General features: G+C 34.8%; 1 protein-coding gene across 1 annotated transcript in view; it reads right to left on the bottom strand.

The window, feature by feature from the left end:
- Positions 1–23,465, bottom strand: part of SCFD1 (sec1 family domain containing 1) — a 51,766-nt gene that overhangs the window by 4,827 nt on the left and 23,474 nt on the right. The window contains exons 14-20 of the mRNA XM_085301657.1: positions 18,041–18,137; positions 14,159–14,229; positions 13,061–13,140; positions 12,434–12,496; positions 9,698–9,773; positions 5,669–5,722; positions 2,013–2,065 (exon numbers count right to left, since the gene is read on the bottom strand). Of these exons, the coding sequence (XP_085157783.1) occupies positions 2,013–2,065; positions 5,669–5,722; positions 9,698–9,773; positions 12,434–12,496; positions 13,061–13,140; positions 14,159–14,229; positions 18,041–18,137 (494 nt within the window). The remainder of the gene's footprint in view (positions 1–2,012; positions 2,066–5,668; positions 5,723–9,697; positions 9,774–12,433; positions 12,497–13,060; positions 13,141–14,158; positions 14,230–18,040; positions 18,138–23,465) is intronic.

Below are 23,465 nucleotides of genomic sequence, written 5' to 3'. Positions count from 1 at the left end.
CACAGTCTAGCCACTGGCAGGTAGCAGGCAGAGGCAGAAAACCTTGCCTGTTGCAACAGTTTTGTTGTCATGATCAAATTTGATTTAAGGCAATTTCAGATCTTTAAAATAACCATGCAATGGATGATATATATTAAAGCTGTATTATTAGTGGCTGCAGCAAATCTTGTCACATGAACAAGACACACCAACACAGAGCCCTCCAGGCACCTCTTCTCTATGAGAAAACTAAATACATCTGACATGCAGATTTGGTTTAATGACTTAGTGCTTGGTTTTAGGATCATTATATTTATGTAACTACATATTCAGACTGCATGAAAGGTACTAAAAATAATAGTCACTGTRAAAGCAAAAAAGAGCCAATGACTTCTGCATTAGAAGTCTTAAAAGCCGACCTTGGACACTTGATTTTCATAAAGTAATGGTGCCTATAATCTATTCTGTTGAAAACCCAACTACTGAATGGAAAAACACACTTATTTCTTATTCCACCAGTCTAATTTACAATGGATACATCAAGTGTTGGGTATAATTCTGAGGAAGTGACCTTTGGCAGGTAAGCCTCCATAAACCTGTTCAAACAATCCATATTTTAGCTTTATACAATGAAGTTTAAATAAAAATTGCACTGCATACCATTAACTTAAATGTACTATTAAAACACATTCCCAACATCCTCTCTAGGACATGGATTTTCAACGTGTATTGTCTSTGAACTACTACTATGAAGTCTTGAAAAGTTACTAAGAAAAAACAGGCTAACTGACTGCTGTCCTTCCAGTGTAGAGGCCCTCCAATCAAGAAAGGTTAAAAAAGGTACAGAAATATAATCTGAGTTCATTTAAAAAACAAACCAAAATTTAAAACCTGCTTCCTGTAGTAATTATTACAGTCACACAGAACAACATGTTTATGAACTGCTGTAGATGTGTATCATTACATTCTTTAAACTAACAGAAGCAAAAAAATATAATAGGTAAAAATGCGCATTTATGTAAAATTGTCTTTAAAAAAACAAAAATATTTGTTCTCAGACAAAATGCTCTAAAATGCTACAAAAGGAGAATGAAACACAATAAAAGATGCAATTAAAAAATGAACAATTTTTGAAGTTATAAAGACTGCAGTAATACTTTCAAATAAAGTAGTCTATGGAATTTGTTTTTCATTACCACTTTTGCTATTGTAAATACGCAATATGCAAATATTGTAACTATTAGTCCAATAATAAAATTCTGCAATTAAATGAGCTGACTATTCTCTCACAACTCCGATGGAAATTATTAGAAAGGTATGTTAAAACGAAACATCATCTTCTTTTCTAGAATYCCAAAAGACTTCTAGAATCTTTTCTAGAAATTTATTAGAGAGAAGCTTATCTGCCATGGGTGGTACTCTCACAAGCAAAACTTACTTATAATAAATAAGCTAGTCCAGTAAAAATTTATGAACTTATTCTCCTCTCTTTTTAGTGGCAACATAAATTATATCCCTTTTATATGTACAYGAATATAAAATGTGCATCTGTCTATACGAGAGCAAATATACTCATTGTTTTAATTTTTAGCAAAGTTACTAACAAACTACTAAAAAAAAAGAATGTGTTCAAATTAAAATTTTAACTGAAAAGTGATAGATAAGTTTTGGTGCATTATGAAATGGCTTCAGCAAATAACAAATGCACAAAGTTTCAAAAAACCCCACACCCGGCATTACTGTAAAAACTTCTAATGTTTATTATTGCTAAACGTTAGTATATATTCCTGTGTCTCCACAGATGTAGATTTTAGCAGTATGTTCAATCATTGGAACAAAAGTTTTTGTGCAGTATTAAAAAAAGAATGCATCTGGTCGATCCAGGTTCTAACTGTAAATTTCTTCAGCATCAATTGCCTTGACTTAAAATTAATAATTAAATAACTTGTGCAGTCAGCATTTAAAATAAAAATTTCTTAAATTATCCATTTCATGTAGCAGAAACAAAAAAGCAAATCTCAGAGTAAACTCACCTGTCACTACCTCGGAGCATCTTGGGGTCAAAATACCTGTAGTCATCTGTCTCCTATTAAAAAATATGCTTTTAATATTAAAGACTATAATCTCAGCTTACAAAATGTTTTACTTATATATTAAACATCATTCAGACCAATGCAATTTTCCATTTAGAAGTTACATCATACAAAATTAGTTGTGATGTCCACATATATTTATGTTGATATATAACTGAACCAGTGCAGTTCAGTTGAACAGTAGTTCTTCCACAAAAGTTAGAGCCATGAAGGGTGCTACTGAAGTGACTCTTTGTTTCTGGTTCATCTAAAATCCACTATTACGAACTTTCCAAAAAATAAATCGGTTGCATAATAAATCCCAGCAGAAAGGCATCAGGCAGGAAAAAAAAAATGCGTTACCAGTTTTAGAGGAATATCATGTGGTTAGTTATGAATGTTAAAATTTTCCAGGTTACAGTGATCTCCTATTGATTTAAAATTATAAAACAAAACACTTTTATGGCAATGAAAGCTAAATACAGCATAGATCAAAATCTGCTACTATTATGAAACTTATCCTTTTCATTTCATGATTTATGACTCTTATTAAAACAAAATTACATTTGTGAAGAAGCAAGTTCTACAAGAACTGTAAACTGCACAAAAAAATTTTTCTTCGTGCAAAACATTGAGACGTATCCAGTATTTTTATTGGCAACAAGCAAGATTTTTGCCAGTTATTATAGATGAAAAACAAAGTGTCTTAGTAACTGTTTCTGACAGCTAGTTGGCTTTCATCTGTTTCTATACTACATTTTCAGCCAGGTGCTGTGAAGTTTAGTTTATGGACAAATTACATGCAGGATCTTTGTGTTTTGATGGTTCCGTTCAGCAGAAATAATTCTTCTTGATTTACACGACGGTTAAAAAAAATTACACGATGATATTTTTGCCCGTAACAGTTTTCCTTCTGTTCCTGCTCATGAAAAACTTTGAAACCACAAATGTGGACTTATTTGGCCTTCCTAATAGTTGTCCTTCAGACAAAACAAGCAGCAGGGACAAGTACTTGAGGAACACACAAAGTGATTTAAAGACAACTGTATATTAGTTATGCAATGCATACTATTCTTAATAATTTAAAATTTTTAACTGACAGGAATATTTGTGAATGACTATGGTACAAATTTTACCTTTAGTATATTACTTTATGTTAAAATATAGAAAGCAACAATATAATTTAAATCTATTTACACTCAATTAGCATTACTTCTGAATAATCTGTTCTAATTTTGCATAAAAGTGTAAACATTTATCTGTATGTACACTTCACACACTGACCACTGTGGTTAGCTAGTAAGATTCAGTGAAGTATAAAGGAAATTTTCTTCTATGATGTTGTTTAAAGAAAAAAAATCTTAAACTCTCTCTGCCATGTCTTTTGCCAGCAGGGCAATGGCTGTCCATTCCGAGGCTGGAAAGGACCTCGAACATCGGAAGAACAGAGGCCACAGGGACTCTGTAAATCTACACATYGTCCTTTTCCAGATGCATTTTTGTTGATCCAACAACAAGCCTAAACATATTTCACAATGACTCTCTAGCTTCCTTCTGTTAGCTTAAAGGGAAAATTTTCCTATAGGTTAAGAGAACTATTCTTTAGGGTTTCCCTTGTCTCCTAAGACTTGACAAATAGGATATCCATTTTGGGGCCATGAWTTCTAGTGTCTGACGTGGCAGTGAAAGACGAGGCCTCTGTCTGAAGGACTGCTTCAGTCTGTTTTTCAAGTGAGAAGGTCAATGTTTTTTCCAAGTTACTGAAGTGACCTAGGCTGTTCTTTACTAAGTGCAATTTGACAGTATCAAGTCAACAAAAATAAAGCATRTGACTTGCAAACTTTTCCAAACCAATTCCTAAACTTGTAGGCTGAGGAAGTTAGTGTTTATTAGATTTTTTTTTTTTAATTATTTTCACCTAATCTAAGTGGCTAGTAGTTTTGAATTTCAGTTTTCCATATTAAGCATTCTGAGCGACCTCTACCGGTTGACTATATAAAATTGGCTAAAAGATCTTTTCAAAGTTGTTGACATTTTTCTCTCRTGCAGCAGATTTACTAGAATGGTGGGGCTGGTAACAGGTGAAGGAGACTACAGCTTCCTTGTCAGTGTATCTTTGCGGAGTCTCGCATATAAGGACAACCACCCCTCTTAGGCCTGAAAGCATCAATTTCTTGGTTCGTTAACTGAAAGCAGATTTTCTGCCTACCAGTCATCACATATAGTTCTAAAATAAAGTTTAAGAAAAGGCAGGATTACCTGCATATTGATTACCTTCTTGTTTTACTATTACTTATCTCTCTATTACATATGATTAATACGCTATTATTAATACCGGGCATTCCTTCATTTCTGTCATAACCACTGCAGAAAAGAGAAAGCCTATCATTAAACTTGCTGGACTTGGGCAGCTCTGGAGATGATGCACAACTGAACRCTAACTAAAGCTGAAGTTTAGTTACTAAAGTAACTAAAATGTAAAGTAGGCATATCCTATTAAAGAGGCAAAGATGGATCAGTGGATGCAGATGGCCCAGGTCTGAACAGCTGGAAAGCATGAGACCTAGTTAAGCTGCAGTGTGAAAATTCAGCTATTGACAAAATTCAGWATTGTCAAGTCCATGTATTCTTTGTACTTTAAAAACATAGTTAAGTAAAATGGTGTAAAAACTTGCTTTTGTAGTGCAAAATATTGATCAATTGATGAGATCAGAGCAATTTTCTCCCTTTCCTTACCTTTCTAGGTATACTGCTAAACCAGTGTGAGATACTGTAGTTGTATCCTAATCTGATTTTAGTGTCATTAAAACAGAAAGATCAATGAAATGTGGTAGACATATYAAAGCTTTTAAAGTAACTTTCAAAATGTGTTTTTTCAGAACAAATTCACGTACAGTATGGTYGTACGTAAGAATGCTGAAGGAACTCAGCACACAGTGAGGATAAAGCAGTCTTGACCACACACTACGTAGACAAGATTTGGGGCTATTTTTTGCTTTAAATTCTAGCAAATCTYTTGACTATGCAACTAAAATTTAAGCTTTTCAAAAGTTTATACCTTAGGTAAATCTGAATAAATTTTCATAGAAACAAGGAGAAACAAGGGCAYGTCTGACCCAAAACCAAACCTGCTCGTGAACTGAAAGACCCAGATAATACTATTTTCCCATAAACAGCTTTAAAGATGTGGAAAAAACAATTTTATGCAATATACTCAGTAACTGCTTGACTTYTGAAATTACAATCTTGGGRAAAAAAAGTTATCTTCAAGCCACAAATTAACTTCAAGAAATTTAAAAGCAACAGGAAYTGGGTATACTACTAGGCGTTAGAAGCCAAGAACTCAAAAACAGTGCTTCCACTCTCACTTCCCTTAACAGAAGAATAAGAAAGTGATAAATAGATCAATGATATCCAATAAATTCYCATCATTTAGAAACTACTTTTATGCTAAAAATTCTGATGCAATTGTTACAAAAATAGTTCTACTATTGAGAMACAGCATCATTAGATTTAACTGCTATATCAAGTACAAAGAATTGCCATGACTATTACATRTCACAGCTTAAAAATTTTGTTTGTCCCATCTCTTTCCACTTGAAGGTAGATATACTCACAGGGTTTGACTTCATCTCCATAAGGTTGTCCAATATACGTGTGACTGGTAGATTCTGTGAAATAGAATATGAAACTAATCGAATACTGAATTGTTTACTATTCACAGGCACACTATAATATATGGAATAAGATGTTCAACACTTGAAAGATTTGAGCTATTTGTCAACAGAACATTTGAAAAGTTACTTTAAACTGTTTTGCTTCTCATGTTTTGTAGAGATTGTGCATTTTTATCATCACCCAAAACACTTTCTGTACAAAATAGCGACTATTTTTTCCCCCCAGGCTACTCCTCAAAGAACAAATATAAAGCTACTTAAAAAAATTACTGAATCAAAATAAAGTCTCTGCTATAAAGCATAGTATTTTCCTCAGCAGTCCACATTTAACATGACCCCCTTTCTCCTCCCCATTCTCTGTTTAAATAAGCAACCAATCCAAACTGGAAGACTTCTAGAAATTCAAACATGAGTAACTCTACCAGAAGTGGTATGTTGTGTACCTATATATGCATTGTAATATAGAAACTTTCCAACACTATAGGTCTAAGAAGGTTGAAGTTATACAGTACTTTCTAATTCTAGACCTGGGTTACAAGAGATTCATCTTGTAACAGCTTACCCATTAGCAATTGTAACAGTCAATCAGGATAGATGACCTATTTTAGGGGAGTTTTAAATTCTCACTGTACTAATAAGATTGGGCAAAGGAGTTAAGAGGACTGATGTGTTAGTAATTACAGTGGTTAAATGATTGTACCATTATGCTTATGAACAACATTTGTTAACATCAAATACTCCAAACTTGAATTACACAGATATTCTTTGTATAAAGAATAAACAGAAGTTCCACATGAACTAGTAACACTGGCAGAAGATATAACAAACAACAGAAGATAATGTAGATACAATAAATGGTCAAAGTTTCATGTAATGTACACTGCTGTTAAGCATTTTTTCTGTAAGCCAAACTACTATTTTTTTTTTTTACTATGTTTCAGGAAGTGTTTTGAATGTCAAATGCAAAGAAGTGAATCAAGTGAAGAATCTCATGTCCAAATGTATCTACAAATCTGTCTTCTAATAGCTAGCACAAATACAAGTCCAGATGAGGAAACTCAACTGAGCAACTGCACTTACCTTACTGTATTACAAAATAATATACTTGAATTGTTTTTGGCARAGCATTATTTTTGTGACTAGTTTTTATTTCAATAACAATACAGCATGTCATAATCTATGAGAATTTACATTTTTTATCCAGTGACATTTTTTATGGTATAGTATTCACTATACTACTGCTTCAGTATTTTTACTATTCTATAGTAAATAGAAAGCCTTCATGGAAAACGTTTCTTCCTCTTTAATAAAGTAAACATACCTAAAGTTTAGGAGAGAGTCTGCTACATACAGAATGTTATTACAAAACTGTGTCCTAGAACCGCAGCAGATGGCACTATACTAGCAAAACTTGTTTTCCTGCAGTAGATGGTTTTGCTTTGTTAGAAGGTACTCCAAATTTCTAATTATGAAGCTATAGTAGCTATGATAGGAAGTATCCTAGTGCAGAGCTAGCATAGAAGAACAATGTTCCTATTAAAAAAGAGAAACATTTGTTTCAAGTTTTGGTTGTACAACTGAAATGGTTGTACCATAAAAAACTGCACCACATTGCACTTCAGTTTATGTTTTGAATTCCTAATCTACATCATACTTAGAGGCATTACAAATGCAACGGCATCCAGAGAATGAGAAAACTAGTAYTTGTGACGAACAAGCAAACAACAAACCCCAGACCCCAGAACAAATGCATTTTTTCTTCTTTAAATAAAAGAGCATTTGGTTCAAGAGCATTCATTAGCAGGGCATGGTAAACACAAGGGAGACATTCCATGGTTAGACAGCAGCACTCTCCTGTGGATGCCTAGCAAAAGCTTGGATAGGCTAATAAATAAATAAAAACCAATAAAGGCTTATGTGAGAGACAGAAGAAACTAATAAACACTAGTAATGCTTGCCAAGCAGTGTGAGGCAACTTCAGAATAAGGTTTGCAGGGTCAGCTGCATTCAGAGCCTCGTTTCACGAGTGCTTTCCTAGAGAGCCAGAGCAAAAACTTCCTCTTCCTTTACTTTTCTCCCACAGAGAAGCTGATCTATCCTCAAACCTGAGCACAGTGCCCAGTTCTGTATCAGTGGAGGCTAAGTTTCAGACTGCAAGAATTCCTGCTCCAGAGCTGTGAACAGAGCTACACTGTCCTGCTCTCCATTGTAGTTCCACCAATATGCCCTGCAGTCATCATGCAATTCTAATTCAAATAAATTCTTCTCCGCTCCAGACCACACTGTCCTTCAGCTACCAATGGCAACCTTCAATTTGCCACTCGKTTTTTATCTTCTGCCTCAAAGTAGCCAGAACCTCCACTATAGTTTGTGTAAAGAAGCTTGCTCTTATAGCATATTTTTAGTCATTTTTTGGATGTAGATCCAAAACCAAAGAATTTTTGACCCAAAGATATGTATACATAATGCTACGTTTTTGAAGTCAAGCTTGGAGCTACTATGATGCTTGTTCTATAAATGATAGCATTAAAAGCCATGTGTGGGTTCAAAACATGCTGAAAAAACCCTAAATGTAATCTGGCATGGCAAAAAGGATTAAAACTCCCAAGGTAAATGAAGATGAAATAGCTCTATTGCAAGAGAGACAGTCGTTCCCTGGAATTGCCCAGGAAGTAAGAACAAAGGGAAAAAAGGGCACAAGGTGACACCATCCTAGGATATGGAAGCTAGATTTRGAAGCTACATGTTGAAAGAAATCAYGTAACTTTTAATACAAGAATAGGAAGTTTCATATAGAATGTAATTATTGCCTACTATTAAGAAAACCAATTCATCTGASGTTCTATATAAAATAGAAAAGCTTCAAATTTAAAACAGTTTTCTCAACTGTATTTCATGACATTGCACTGCTCTGTAATTCTGCAATACAATTTATCAGCTCTAGTCATCGTGAAATTCCTACAGAATTACTTTCATTGACTACCTTACAAAAGCTATGGAAACCAATTTTAAAACTTTCACGTGATAGCTGATACTTTTCACGTATCAACTATGTATAACAATGATTAAAGAAACAATAGCTCAGATTAACTATGTCAAGCAGWTGTTTAGTTTGAGTTGAGATTTCATTTTGTTTAGTACCTATATTACACAATCAAAGGCATTTACAGCCTGCTTTATTTCTAAATTAACTTCTGGTGCTTCCATGAACAGTGATAATATGACTAACAATCATCWTCTTAGAAATCCTGATGATCAAATATTTCAGAGTTAAGATTTTTAACAATGCATATTGAGTAAATATTTTGTTGTTGTCACCTGATAAAAGTGTRTATCAGTTAAAAGAATGTGTCCTCTACAGGGAAGCAGGTTTCTCGTCACCAAAATTTGAAATTCAGCTACAAAAATGTTATACAAAGTGTATAGAGATGTCTTGATGGTACCTTGAAGTTTGCATGAGCTATACTCTGAAATGTTTTCTCAAGTTAAATGAATATTCAAAGGTATAACTCATCTCATAACATACGCTGATTTTCAAGCACATTTCAAGATTGTAGTTGCTGTAACCGAACAGACAGAATGACACTTTCATCCCTTCAATCATTCTAGAACAGCTGTATTTGATATGTGCTGTTCTAAGCAGAAACATGAAGGGGTTTTTGTCTTTAAAAAGGTCTAGTCTATTTTTAAGTATTCCACAGCTGCTCTTTTTACAATGCTGAAATCAGTCTTAATCATCCATATTGGGATCTATTTCCTAACAAATGGAGGTACTTGAAGACAATTTGAGTTTTATTCATTACTTGCCTAAAAGCTGAAAGCTACAAAGTGACAAATCTACCAGTTTTTTGTTTTAAACTGCACAACTAATTTCATTAAAATTTGACAGAGAAAATGAGTCATTTTTCTAAGTGTTCACAATGCTCACTCAATAGTCTAAAATTTTTATTTATTAGTCTTTAAACTTACTTGCTGTTTCAGTACCAAGTTCTTTACTCCTTCCATCACAAACTGTGATCCTGTATTCATAACACGTGAAAACAAACTGAAAAAACAAAATAAAGATATCGTGTAAGTTAAAAAAAAGAAATAGATGCTCACTTCCTCAACATCTTTTCTTTATTTGGTAAGAACAATTTTGGAGTAAAACTTTGAAGTGATTTCACACACATTTCCATTTGTAATCTGATGGGCACTAAAAAAATGGTTTAATTTAATAAAGGAGTGCTTTTAATCCCTGTATCAGTTTGCATAAAACTCAACTTTTTTTYCCCCAAATACCTATCATCTTCGATGGAAAAACCCCAACAATGCACTCAGGAAGTTATTTTTGTTATTCCAAAATTTCAACTAATTTTACAACAATAAATGGTCCACGTTAATCCTTACACGCAGAAGATAATTGCTTTTTTTAGTAAACATTTAGTGACATCTATGAAAATAAATTTTATATTTACATATAAAAATACATATTTTGCTAATGTAACTGAAAGAATAATATATTTCATATTTGTTGCTGACTCAAACAAATTTAGAGCTGCCAGAAAAAAAAATAGTTCTTGCACAACACCAGTTAAAAATAAAAGTCATGCATATAGCTATGGCTCTGACTTCAGCAAGTTAGGTACTATATTTAYATAAAAATTAGTCAAAAGCAGCTAGACATAGTTAATTTTGAATGAAAAAAATTCAATAAACTGCTGATCTATCATCATGATCTCTCCTATTTGATGCATACTCTGAGCAGCCAAAAAAAAGCTAACTCTTCTATCTATGCTGCCCCCTTTCTCTGAACAATATCGCTTTTCACCCAAAACATACATATTAACAACTCCAAATTTAAGCATCCTAACTTCACAGGCAGATTAGATATGAAAAATTGTTAGTGAATATCTTGCGTTCTTTGTGCTTCCAGATAACYTTTCAAGAGAAATGCAAACCAAAACAAATACCTTTCTAATAGGGTTTGAATTTGAAAATTCACATTTTTACACGCMCTGTTAGCTTTATGCTCATATCCAACTCCCATCAGAACTGATGGAAGTGAAGCACCTGTCAACTGAAATATTGCTCAGAACCAACAGCTAAACAGACTTTATAACAGCCGTAATGTAGAACTCAACAATAAAAACATTAGAGATTTATAAGGAAACTGAATATATTAGTACAGGACTGCCATGTGGAAACTACGTATTTTATAAAGAAATGACTGGAAAAAATACGTTTTGTCGTTAAGGGCTAAAGCAGGAAAATTTCAGCTTAACCCTCTGCCCTCAACCTACATTTACCTAATATAATTTATAATCATAGACTTAGCAGATTTTGAGCAAAATTGCCATTAAAAGATCATTTCCAAAGATAAATTACTTAAAAGGTAATGTTCTTCACTAATGAGATGCACATTTCACATAATGAAAAAAGTGTAAGGGATAGATTCACAAAGGGATTCAGGCATAGACATCCTTCATCAGTGTCTAGTTTAGGTGTCTAAATCCAAACAATAAATTTTAAAACTGCTTAGTTGTTATCTCCTTTGAATGGCACGTAATATCCCAGCTCCAAAAAGCTTTGCATCGGAACAATCACAGACTTAAAACTCAGTCTTTGCCTTACACGCAGATTTTCAAAGGAACTTGTAGACCAGTGTTTTCCTCCACCTTGGCTGCCTGATCTAAAAAGACCTTCTTGTATTCATCAAACTAGGAAGAAGGGCATAACACAGCAGCACTATTCTTTTACTGAAGTCAGTCAGTACAGGCAAGATTTACGAAGCTGTGAAAGTGCTAAAATATCCTATTTGTCAGATAATTTGAACCCCATAGTTCCCAYACACCCACATATTTGTACCCTAATCCTTAAGTTACAGAGTTAGTCTGTTGTGATGAAACTCATACACCGTTACTTAAGTCATTCAGGTTTTTATGAAATCAGTYATCCTTCAAAACAGAGGACAAGCAAGTGGAATGGGAATATACCTATAATATAACCTACCAAAGAGTAATTTTTTCAAGYGAGATAGCATTAGTGAATATGATGGAATTCCTAACCATACTACTCTAAAGCCTCCTTGTGACAGAGCTTTTTCTGAAAGAACTGGGGTAATGAAGATTCAAATCCTCTCAAGAACARAGTGACTTGAGTCCTGCATTCTAGGTGGGGAACATGAGCCCACAGCAYTGGGTCATGTACAGCCATTATCTTCTCTGGTCATGTCTTGAAATAAATAATTATACCTTTCAATATTATGTCAGACACCAAGCCCAGGAGATCCTAAGAGAAAAACAGGGCAGGGCATTCTTTCACCCCAGACTCTCTCTCAGCCCTGGAGGAAGTTAGTTTTGAATGCATAGGGATGTTCTCCATTTCTGCCATCAGGCTCAGTACAATGGCTGCTGTAGATCCATCTCTTGGTAATGAATTCTCCTGTGGGAACCTAAACATTTAACACGCAGTCACAGATACTACTATACTAAGTTACTTTGTAGATTTAGTCACAGATTCTTCAGGTTTCCTGAATGCAAGTCCTGTACACTGTTAATTGGCTATGAAAATTATGTGTGCTTGTAATTTTGTCATTAACWTAAAACTTCTATAGATGGGGAAATGTTTTATTCTTGGCCTTGTACAGCACTGATCATACTTTCAGCACTTCTGAAATAAGCTAATAGAATCCAAAACCTTACAGAAAATGGATGAAAAACATACCCTAAAGGTTTAGGCGTAGTGTTTCCATAGCTGGTTGGAGCTGAAGCCATCTTAGTGAAAGCCCTGTGAAAGCAGAGGTAGAAATCAAATGCYTCATCTCACGACACATCCTGCTGTAGAATGCTCCACTCTATAGTCATTTGAAAGTAAAAATACTTCTTCTCAAATTCATTCCTGAAGCAACTATTTACTACACGTATCACTCTTGTCTAGAGATACAATAGTTAAGAAAGTAAAGGGGACTAGATTTAAAGATTTACTTCTATAACATGTAAAACTAAAATAACTGATAGATATCATGCTCCTTTGGTACAATCAAAAAAATCTGCTGTCCGAACGAGCCCAACTTCTTCACCGGACTGCCTTCAGTAAGTTGTTACTGTTTYGAATCATTAAGTACACTGCATTATGTCATGTTCAACATAGTTCTGGCACCATTAGAGTTTAGTTTTAAAATAAGCCTTGTATGTATTACCAAAACAATGACAATAAAATGTTATGCCAGAACAGATATTTAAGGATAATTTACAGTATCAGAAGTAATGCAAAATTCACTGGTATCAGTGCTGAGTTCTATAAAACTACATAATTATATTCTCAACTAGGAAGAAAAAAGACACGACTTACTTCCATTGCTTTATATAGCTCAAAGGAGCAAGATTACATCCTGCATCCATCAATGCTTTTTTATACTGCTCCAAATCAACCTGAAATGATAAAGTGGAGAATTGCAAATAGTTTAGACTACTCTTAACTCTCTTTATGTGAAAAGACAGGTATCTTTAACTAAATAAGCAGTGTAAAGCCATAGCATAAAGAAAATAAAATTAAAAAGAAATTATTAAACTTTATCTCATCCCCTAATACGTATGAAAATGCAACTTAAAATGCAATTGGCTAACAGTAGCTCTCATTAAATTTAGAAGTAGTTGTGGAATTAAATCCTATGCACTTTCAACTTAATGAACAGTCTGTTATACCAGCACATTYCAAAAATCTGACAGAATATTGGTTTCTGTAAAATGTCACGATAGAAACTAGTAAAAAATGAAGAAGAGTTAGAGTAGACTTACAGAGAATATTCAAAGTAAATACATTAAAATAATAGATTCAAAGAGAATACTTTATGTTTGCCTAAACTAGGATATTTTTTCTACCAGTTTKAGTCAGTATAGCAGTTTATGATACAATAATTCCACGTTATCTATATTAATTCTGTATTATATAACATTTCAATAGTATAATGAAAAAAATCTTTGAAATTCATCTTCATAAACTCAAGAGAAATATTAAGAAACAAGAAGCATTTCCTTTACATATCTGCTAGTAAACAGAACAAATTATACTTTTGAATGTATAAGAACAAAGTGAGAAGAATCATATTAACATTTTGATATATCTACTGAGCAGTGGAGAAGAGTAACAGCAAGTGTACCAAGACGTGTCTTGAGGTAACTCCGAACTAAATATTTCAAAGATGAAAGTTTTCAAAAGGTTTCAAAAATTTCTTCATTCTTAGTAGCCATTCAGATCCTTCAAAAGCATACCTAAAGCTCTGAAAGCAGAGAGACTCCCTGGTAATACTACATTTTTTAAAATTTTTAATATTACCTGGGCATTTTGTACTTTTCCTTAAAGAGAAGGAGAAATACTTACTCAGGACTGAGATGATACAGAAAAAACCTGCCTGGCAAAATTTGGTGTTGCAAGCTGTAAAGAACATACCTCTGAAGGTGCCTGCGCTGAGCTTATGTAATAGATAAGAAACAATCTCATTTTGTCTTCTGGAGTTCCCGCTGCAGTGAACAAAAGAGATAAAAGCCCTAGAATTGTAAATATGCTACTATGTTAATTACTTTTCAGTAACAGTATATATGCACATTCAGACCGTTAGCTAGGAAGACAATTATTATACCTATAAAACATCCATGGACTTGTTCAGACTATAAAATGGTAAAAAGAYATCCAGCAATTTTACTGAAAAATTGGACAGATTAGATCAGTGCTGCTGAGGTGTTATTGACGCTTGCCTGTTTTGCCTGGAGCACTTCTTTTTCAAATAACACACAAAATAACAAGTTTCCTAATGGCATTATGTCTCATTTTATGAGGAGATTGCAAGATCAATGAAAGAAGAGAYGAAAGATAATGTACCACAGCACATTATTTCTTTAGCTCTACAAATTCGTTTATGCAGCTCTATGGTTGACAGTACTGAAACCTGCAAAGGCTGCAAAAGAACTTAAGTGCAGTTTTGGTCAGAAAAACCCTAAACCTAAATTTCCAATGTAGTATTCCAGGAAGTATYTCACCTCCTTAATCACTCACACCACTCCTTGGATAAAAACACTGTTATGAATTTTTGGAAACAATTATCAATGGGAATTAATCTTTGTCACATCAAAATGATCATATGACCATTCTTGTGTTAGTTAGTAAACAACTGCATCAAATTTTGAATAGCTTCTACCAGTTTCTACAAGACCAGAATCACTTRTTAGCAAAGTGCAAGGTTTAAAAGTAAGATTTCAGAACCAAAACTTCTCGAAACAAACTTATAAATTTGTAATTTAATAYTTCATTAAAAAGCCCAATACCTTTAGATATAGTACAGCACTAAAAAAGGCATTTTTTTTACACTTGTGGAGTAGAAAAGAGATAACCTTGTTTTCCCCACTACGGAAAGCAATAATCATGTTGTCAGCAGAGGATCATCTAACTTAAAATATAACGTTGTTTGTAAGTGAGTATATATTTAGTTTGGCAGAAGTTAAGTAGTCCATTCCTTAGGCCATTCACTGTTGTAATGAACATTTATGAGTAGATATAATTTTTGTGGAAAATAAGTTTCATTAATCTTTAACAAATACTAGCATGTTAGAAGAACTGGAAAAAAACTGTATTATCAGAACCAAAAGCCAGCTTTCAAAGTAGATACCGACTTGGAGTCAACCTGGTAAAAGTACTTCAAATGCTCTAAATATACTGTATAACTGTTCATACTTGGCTTCCAACTAGCCAATTTATAACTTTTTTCAGTACTTTGCTGATCACTAAGTTCCAGTTTCAACCAAAGTTGGCTGGCACTTGGTAGCACTTCTCTGAGTGAGCAGATATACTGTATTTACAAAACTCCTGGAAGGTTTGTGCTCACAGGAGTGTAAGTGATCTCACACAGGAACATAAGTGGTATTTTGTCTTACTAAAAAATAATAAATTGAAAAAAAATCTATGATTATATATTGTACTGTTCACTGAACCTTAGAAAACCCATTTTGCCTGGCAGAAGTATGTTCCTCTAAACAGACTACTGATGTAAATCATAGCAGTGATAAATCAAAACRCTCAGGTCCACTGCCTCTAAAAATGTTCAATATTTTATTCTAAGGTAAGAGTCAGTGACAGCATGGGTGGTAGGAGTGGGGAGTTGTAATGTTTTGAAAAAAAAAATTAACTTGGCAGACTGAGAATAGAAGCAATTTTCTTCTCCATTCACAACCCAGAAGGAAGCTTTCAGGGCTACTGCTTAACTTCGCACTAACTCCAGTTTTATCACTATTCCAGGATGAAATAATATCTACTGAACTGGGAGGCAGCTAATTGCAATGAGTGGTAGATTAGCTACAAGACAGTAAGAAAAAAGGAAACAGGAAACTGAAGCTGTTGCATGCTCAAGATTACATGCTGTTGTGAAAAGCTCTGCAGAAATCATAGTCCTCGAAAAAAGTATCCCACAGATAATACAAACAGTTCACCACCAAATGYGCTGGAAGACTTTATGTATGATTCCTTCAAAATAAATGTTTTCTGTTGGTACCTCACAATTAATCACTCAATAGGAAGCCAGCCATTTTTAGAAGACAGCATGCCCTTAAACAACCTCTGTGCTTTAACTTAAAACCTTTTGTTATATAAACCTATCTTCATCATAGAGAAAGCATGTGAAATATTAAATTTGTRTGTTATGGTAAATATCTGACTACTTATGAAGGGAAACTCTACCTAGGAAATATCTAATCTTTCTTTTGTTTGACAATCAAGCACTTTATTAATAGGAATGCTGATATRATTCATCAAGCTTGGAAAACAATTTGATCTATATTGCAATCCAAAAATGCATAGAAATCATGGGTTCAGAGAAAAARTAACTGATCCAGCAGGAAATACTAGAAAGCATAATCACTTCTGTTTTCATGTATAAAGCATCAGCTGTTTGCACAAATATAAAAGATAAAGTCAAAATAGTATGCAAACAATTAATTCTAAACATGGAATAGTTTGCCCTAATACTAAACAGAAGTAGATATTCTTCTTATTATTACATATTCATATTAACTTCACATTAACAACACGTATCTGTATTGAATTACTAYGTCTGACTACAGATTTTCGGAAAATCTGTTAGTTTCCTGCAACTGCATTTGATCTGAGATCTGTAAAACTTCAGCCTGAACTTCCATCAGTAATGTATTACTTCTTTTACTGCCTTTGACTCTGTATGCACAGAAAATAATAAAAGATTAAAAAGGAAACACTGTAGCATTTATATATATTGTTTCTATAATAGGAACCATTCTAGAAACTTCAAACATATGTTAAGTCCAGTACATAGATACAAGGCTATATCCACAGGCATGCAATAGTAATTTTTTTTGTTAGAGCGCACATTGGGGAAAGAGGGGAGACCCTGTTCTACCTCTAAAAGCTCAAAGTTTGCCAACATACTTACTAATATTTTCCCCTGCAGACAGATCTGTGGTCTCARCTTCAGTTTTATGACCTTGTTCTGCAGACTATTTTGTTCAAGATGACTGGTATCAGATCATACTGCAAACCATCAGAAAGTTGTAACAACTCTGGCTGTGAAAGGTTGCAATGACAGTGATCTGAAGCCTCTGTGCTATTGATACTATAAAAAGCTGAGAACCCATTCTTGTCTCAACCTTCTGCCAATATAGAATCTAGATTTCACCCAGCAGGCAAAGCTTTGCTATAAATGAACCATATAGGAAAGAGAGGCTGGGATGCTCTGCCCATAGATGCTGAAAGCAAACAGAAAAGCCACAGCCTCTTATAGGTCTCTAAGTGAACCAGTCAATTTATATTTTGCCTCCCTTCTCTCTACCTTCTCCAATGCTTTTCCTTTTTGGAAAAGCTCCAACGCTCCTTCGCTTTTTGGAGCAAAGCCACCTACAGTTCCACTCAATGACCTATTCAAATCCTGTGAAATGTCCATTTTCACACTATTTGTGAGGCTTGYATGCTTTATAAAAATGCAGAATTCTAATAGAACAGTATTGTTTAGACTACACTGTTTCATGCTATAAGTACTGGGGAAGCACAAAAAGTTTAAATATTTGACCTTCAGAAATAAGTATCTAGGAAAGGATTTTGAGCTGTACAAGATTTGCAAGTATTTCAGATGTCACTCAACTTAAACTAAACTCTTCAGACCACTACTAAAATCTGTAAAAATCTGTTTTCTTTACAAGTCTTGCATAGCTTTCAATAAATATATGCTCTTTACCAAACCTAAAGTCATAGCAGGTATAGATTTATTGCATCTCTTAAAAAAGTTTATACCAAGTTCTGATTTAAAGTACTTACCATCTGGGTCAGAAATCATGTCCAGGAGAGATTTATCCAGAGTAGATTTGCTCATTATTTTTTCCTCATATTCAAAATATACATCCAGTTTTCGAGTCTGTTTAAGTGTTAGAATTAACATCTTTATATTGTGATAGAGTATTTAGTTCCTCTTTAAAAAGATACATAAGTTTTACTGATCAAGACTACTTTTAATAATTTTTAAATGTAAATTAACGGAAAAAAAATAAGGCTTGCATTATAATAAGCCTTTACTAATGCTCAGAAAATTGATGCTTAAGTAACTTTCATATCAAAAGTAAAAACTCACATTAGGCAAGGGAAGACTGACATGCAAATATTAAACTGGAACAGGAACAATGTTTTCAACTATGGTTTCACCATAGCTGAAAACTACATGCCATGATAGGTACAGATATGCAGTCATAAGATAAAATGATGTTTAAGTACATGTGAAATCAAATTTACACTGAAACTCAAGTCTCTCAGTCAACAAGGCAATTAGTCACTGCTGATAAATGTCAGAAATTTCTAAATACGTAAGGCATCATCTCAGAGAAAAGTTGGCAGTCTTCCATTTGAATCCAAAGGGCTTGTACTGAAATAAATACTTCAGATGAAAATCTTGCAATAATTCATTCATGTCAAAGACTGGAGAGTTTAGAATAAGGTTATCTGACTAACATTGGAAAAGAAGTTTCTTTTTATACAGTGACATCTTTATAAAGCATTCGTGTGGGCCAAGCTGCACAAGTCCTTTTTTAAGGARGATGGTAGGTCCATTGCATGGAATTAACGAGGCATACACTTTATGGAAGACATCACTTGATCACGTAACTAATAACTGCACTACAATGCATCTGCACAAAGAACCAAGCTTTGCACTTCTCAACCATCAATTCCTGAACTTTTAATCTAAGCAAGCAGAAAAAGACATTAAAAAGACTAAACAAAGACATAAGTTCCATCACAGATAGTTCTGAGAATCTGAACACTAAAATGTAGCATCACAACAAATGTTATAACTGCTAAGTTTACAAAACCTTATTAATTGGCAACTACCTAAATCCTTACGTTTGGACACGTTCAGCTATATACTGTCTCAGAGAAGAGACTGGTAGAGTGAGTGTCCATCTCATTGCCTTGGAGGTGTTTCAGCTACATATCATGGCCATTGTGAATCTGAACTGGTATTGCCAGTGTAAGGCACGAGTCTCTAGGTCTACACGTTGGCTGAGGATTTAAGAAATTTTAGCTSATGTTGCCATGGCATACAAACTGCTACGGCACCTTTTAACCCACTGCAGAGACGGTTGTAACGGCAGCAACACCAAATAAAATCTTTAAAAGTTTTTCATTTGTTTTTGCATCCTATGAGTGACATCACAAATAAGRAAATGGCATTTTTATAAACAGTTAAAAAGATCTGCTTCTCTAGCAGATATTTCAGCTCTTGAGTATTAGAAGTTCATCAGAGAAGAGTTAGACACGAGAATACAAAATAAGAGAAAAAGTAAGTCACAAGACTATGTTAATATTTAAAGATTTTGGTACGCTTATGCAAGGAACTACTTGTTCCCTGGTATTTATTACATATAAAGCATTCRCAATTCTCATTGACTATCTACTGAACTCCTTCAGAAAAGCAGTTACCCACAGAACAGCAACTTAATTTAAAGCCTTTGTGGAAGCTTGTACCTACAGTGATAAAAGACAGGTCTTTCTGAAGAAAACAGTTACAATTAGCTGTGCTCAAATAATGACTACTCACTACTTTTAAGGGACAAAAGAATGTCTTCTTTCCCTTTTCACAGCAAGTAAGATTATAATACGCRTATGAGGTGAGAAAGAAGAGTCAGAGCTCTTTTCAGGCTGTTTTTATCTAGAGTTGTTATAGGAAGAGATTAGTTACTGTCAAATTTTGCTTGTTATGCTACTGTAAACTAATGTAACGCTTTGGATTAGTAAGCAGTATCTTATTTAGACAAAAGGTAAAGTGATTATCAGTGACTACGTTACTCTAAAGGCTAGAYAGAACTGAACTACCAGTCCTTTATCAAGTCCTTACTTTAGATGCAACTTGGTATCTGGCCTCTCAGACAAGTTCTGCAACTTCAGTTTTATAGTATCTTGCAGACTGTTTGCATTATAGTTTTCTCAATTCTCTACAGAGAAATAAGACAGGTGCAAACAAACCACTACAATTTTTCTAGTCTTTCACATTCACCTGCTTCCTGTATTTAGCTACACTTCTATCTCCTCACAAGGAGCAAAATTCAACCCTTTTAAGTTTAAAATAATTTTCCAGACAAAAGGCATCTAACAATGAATTGTCAAGAAATCTGGAATTTTCATCTTATTAAGATAAATATGTTAGTGTTGAATTTGGCAATAACACATATTATGTTAGCTGGTGTTCTGTTTAAGACAAATTTATTCAGATAGGGTGTAATAAAGTACAATGAAAAAAACGATACTAAATAATTCACTAGAATATCTGTTCAATATTGAACTTCTAAATAAAATGTTATAGTTCAAGTACGAAAGATTTTATATTATAAAAAATAGTTTACAGTTGTCAACTTATTCTGAGTATAAACTGCACAGAATTCTTCTCCACCATGTGCAACTTCACAACTATTTGGCTAAGGCTACCACCAAAACAGACTAACTGCAGCAAAGAACACTCACTGGTTTGAGTATTTTTGCTATACTTTGAACCTAAACAGAAACCTTAATGGTATGTGTATATTTACACTCTTCAAGAATTTTGGCCAATTCCCTGGCACTTGGCACTCCTGGAGAAAAATCTAAAAGAACTCTTGGTACTTTATCCACAGTAGGGACACCAGAGGTAGCAGCAATATAAAATTTTCTACATTCTCTTGTTGATGTGACATAAGTAATAAGGATCAGTACGGCAAAATGAGTCTACTTAGCTACTTCTTCAGTAGACAGTTAACCAAAATTTCTAGCAAAGGTGCTAATCAGTGCAGTGTCTTTCTTACACTGGTTCACTAGGAATTAGACGGACACCAAATTATATTTCACATAGACTACTGAATAGCCCAGAAACTACTAGTTACCTTTTGACAGATTTCTCAGACATGCCACATCAATGAGACAGTTACTTCCTGAAGAGCCAACTGTCCCAAGAAGCATTGATATGAAGCAGATATTCCTTTTGATTTAAGTAATTGCAATTTTGCTCTCTCACTGGCAAACTCACAGACAAACCAGGAAGAAAAGCTGGGGGACAGGAGCTAAACAATCCTGTATCACAGAATCATAGAATGGTAAGGTTGGAAGCGACCTCCGGAGATCATCTAGTCCAACCGTCAGCGTAGCCTATAGGGGATTGAACCCGTGACCTTAGCACTAGCAGCACCTCGCTCTAATCAACTGAGCTAAACCTGCCTATAGATTCAATAAGAAAGGCAAGGAAGATGTTCTAATAGAACCTGAGCTGGTAAGCAAGGTGAAGGTGTTTTGTGAAAGCTTTCAGCTTAGCATCTTTAGAAATAGTCTGTTAGTAAGCCAAAAATTGTTTTAGGGAAACTGATACAAGCTCTGGGGATTCTGACAGGCAGATGAGGTGAGAGGCGGATGGTGTCTACCTTGATTTCAGTAAGGCTTTCAACACTGACTCTCCTACCATCCTTATAGGCAAGCTCATGAAGTATAGGGTAGATGAACAGACAGTGAGGTGGACTGAAAACTGGCTGAATGGCAAAGCTCAGAGGGTTGGTCAGTGGTGCAAAGTGTAATTGGAGGCCAGTAACTAGCAGCATACCCCAAGGGTCAAGAGTGGGTCCAATACTGTTCAACTTTTGGCTTAATGATGAGACTGAATGCCCTCAACAAGTTTGTTGATGATACAAAACTGGAAGGAGTGGCTGATACACCACATGGTTGTGCCACCATTCAGAGTGACCTTGACAGGCAGGAGAAATGGGCAGAGAGGAACCTTATGAAGTTCATGAAGGGAAGCTTATAAAGGGAAGTTCAGGGTCCTGCACCTAGGAAAGAATAACTCCATGTACCAGTACAAGCTGGGGGCTGACCTGCTGGCAAGCAGCCCTGCAGAGAAARACCTGTGGCCAGAAGCTGACCCTGAACCAGCAATGTGCCCTTGTGGCAAATAAGGCCAACGGTATCCRGGGCAGCATTCAGACGACTACTGCCAGCAGGTTGAGGGAAGWGATCCTTCCTTTCTACTCAGCACTTCGTGAGGCCACACTTGGGAGTGCTGTGTCCAGCTCTGGGCTCCCCAGCACGAGAGAGACGGAGCTAGTAGAGTAAGTCAAGTGAATGGCTACTAAGATGGTTAAGGGAGGAGAGCATCCTTCATACGGGGAAAGGCTGAGAGAGCTGAGACTGTTCTGCCCGGAGAACAAACCTTATCAATGTGTATAAATATCTGAGGGGAGCATGTAAAGACTGTTTTCAGTGGTGCTCAGTGACAGGATGAGAGGCAACGGGCACAAACTGAAACACAGGAAGTTTTGTCTGAACCTAAGGAAAATTTTTTTTTTACTGTAAAGGTGACTGAGCGCTGGAACAGGCTGCCCAGAGAGGCTGTAGGGCTTCCTGCGCAATGTGCTCGAGGTGGCCCTGCTTGAGTGGTGGGGGTTGAACTAGACACTCTCTAAATGTCCCTTCCAACTTTCCACCTGAGTACTCTAATCCAAAACAAACACAAAATTCCTTTCTTTTTGAGTAGAGAAATAGAATCCATTTACATCTGTTGGAGGGTCACTCTGTAAGGACTCTCCTATCCTCTTTGCAGTACACAAGTTCTTCCTTTTAGAGAGAGAGAATATGCAGTAAAAAGAAATTCTCAAAGAAGAAATTACTGGAAGGAATGTCTCAAAGACAATAATAGAAAACAGAAAATGACCAGGCATCAAATAAAACAACAGAAAATAACAGCCCCTCTCATCAAGAGGAACAAAAACTTTGGGAGAAAGCTGAAAGGGGCAGATAGATCCAATTCCTTTTAACTGAGCTGTACAGAATTATCCAAGGAATAAGGAAAGAAAGGCCACTGTAACTGAACTCATCAAAACTGTCACCTATTCAGAGGTTACTTAATAATGAGTTCTGAATCACAAAAATAGCCTGGTTCACTGACAGTAACATATATTTTACAACAAATGCTTTTTCTATTCACATGGCAAGACGAAAATGTAACTTGCCTTAAAACAGAGTAGTTAAAATATTGAAATTCCTTTGCAAAATAYGAAATTTTATAATAAATTAATTTGAAAGACTACTGGCAATACAGGTAAAGGAGTTATTCAGACTATTAGTCCTTGAGATTAAGCCAAATAATAAACATAGAACTGGAGGTATATGATAAGAACATTATGTAAATTTAGGATTTTTAATCCTTATTACAATCTAAGATGAGAATAATCCACAT

The sequence above is a fragment of the Rhea americana genome, unplaced genomic scaffold, assembly GCF_003343005.1.
Source record: "Rhea americana isolate MKP2758 unplaced genomic scaffold, rheAme1 scaffold_18, whole genome shotgun sequence".
NCBI classification, from domain to species: domain Eukaryota; kingdom Metazoa; phylum Chordata; class Aves; order Rheiformes; family Rheidae; genus Rhea; species Rhea americana.
Note: the sequence above shows the minus strand (reverse complement) of the source record. Positions and strands in the feature narration are given on the sequence as shown.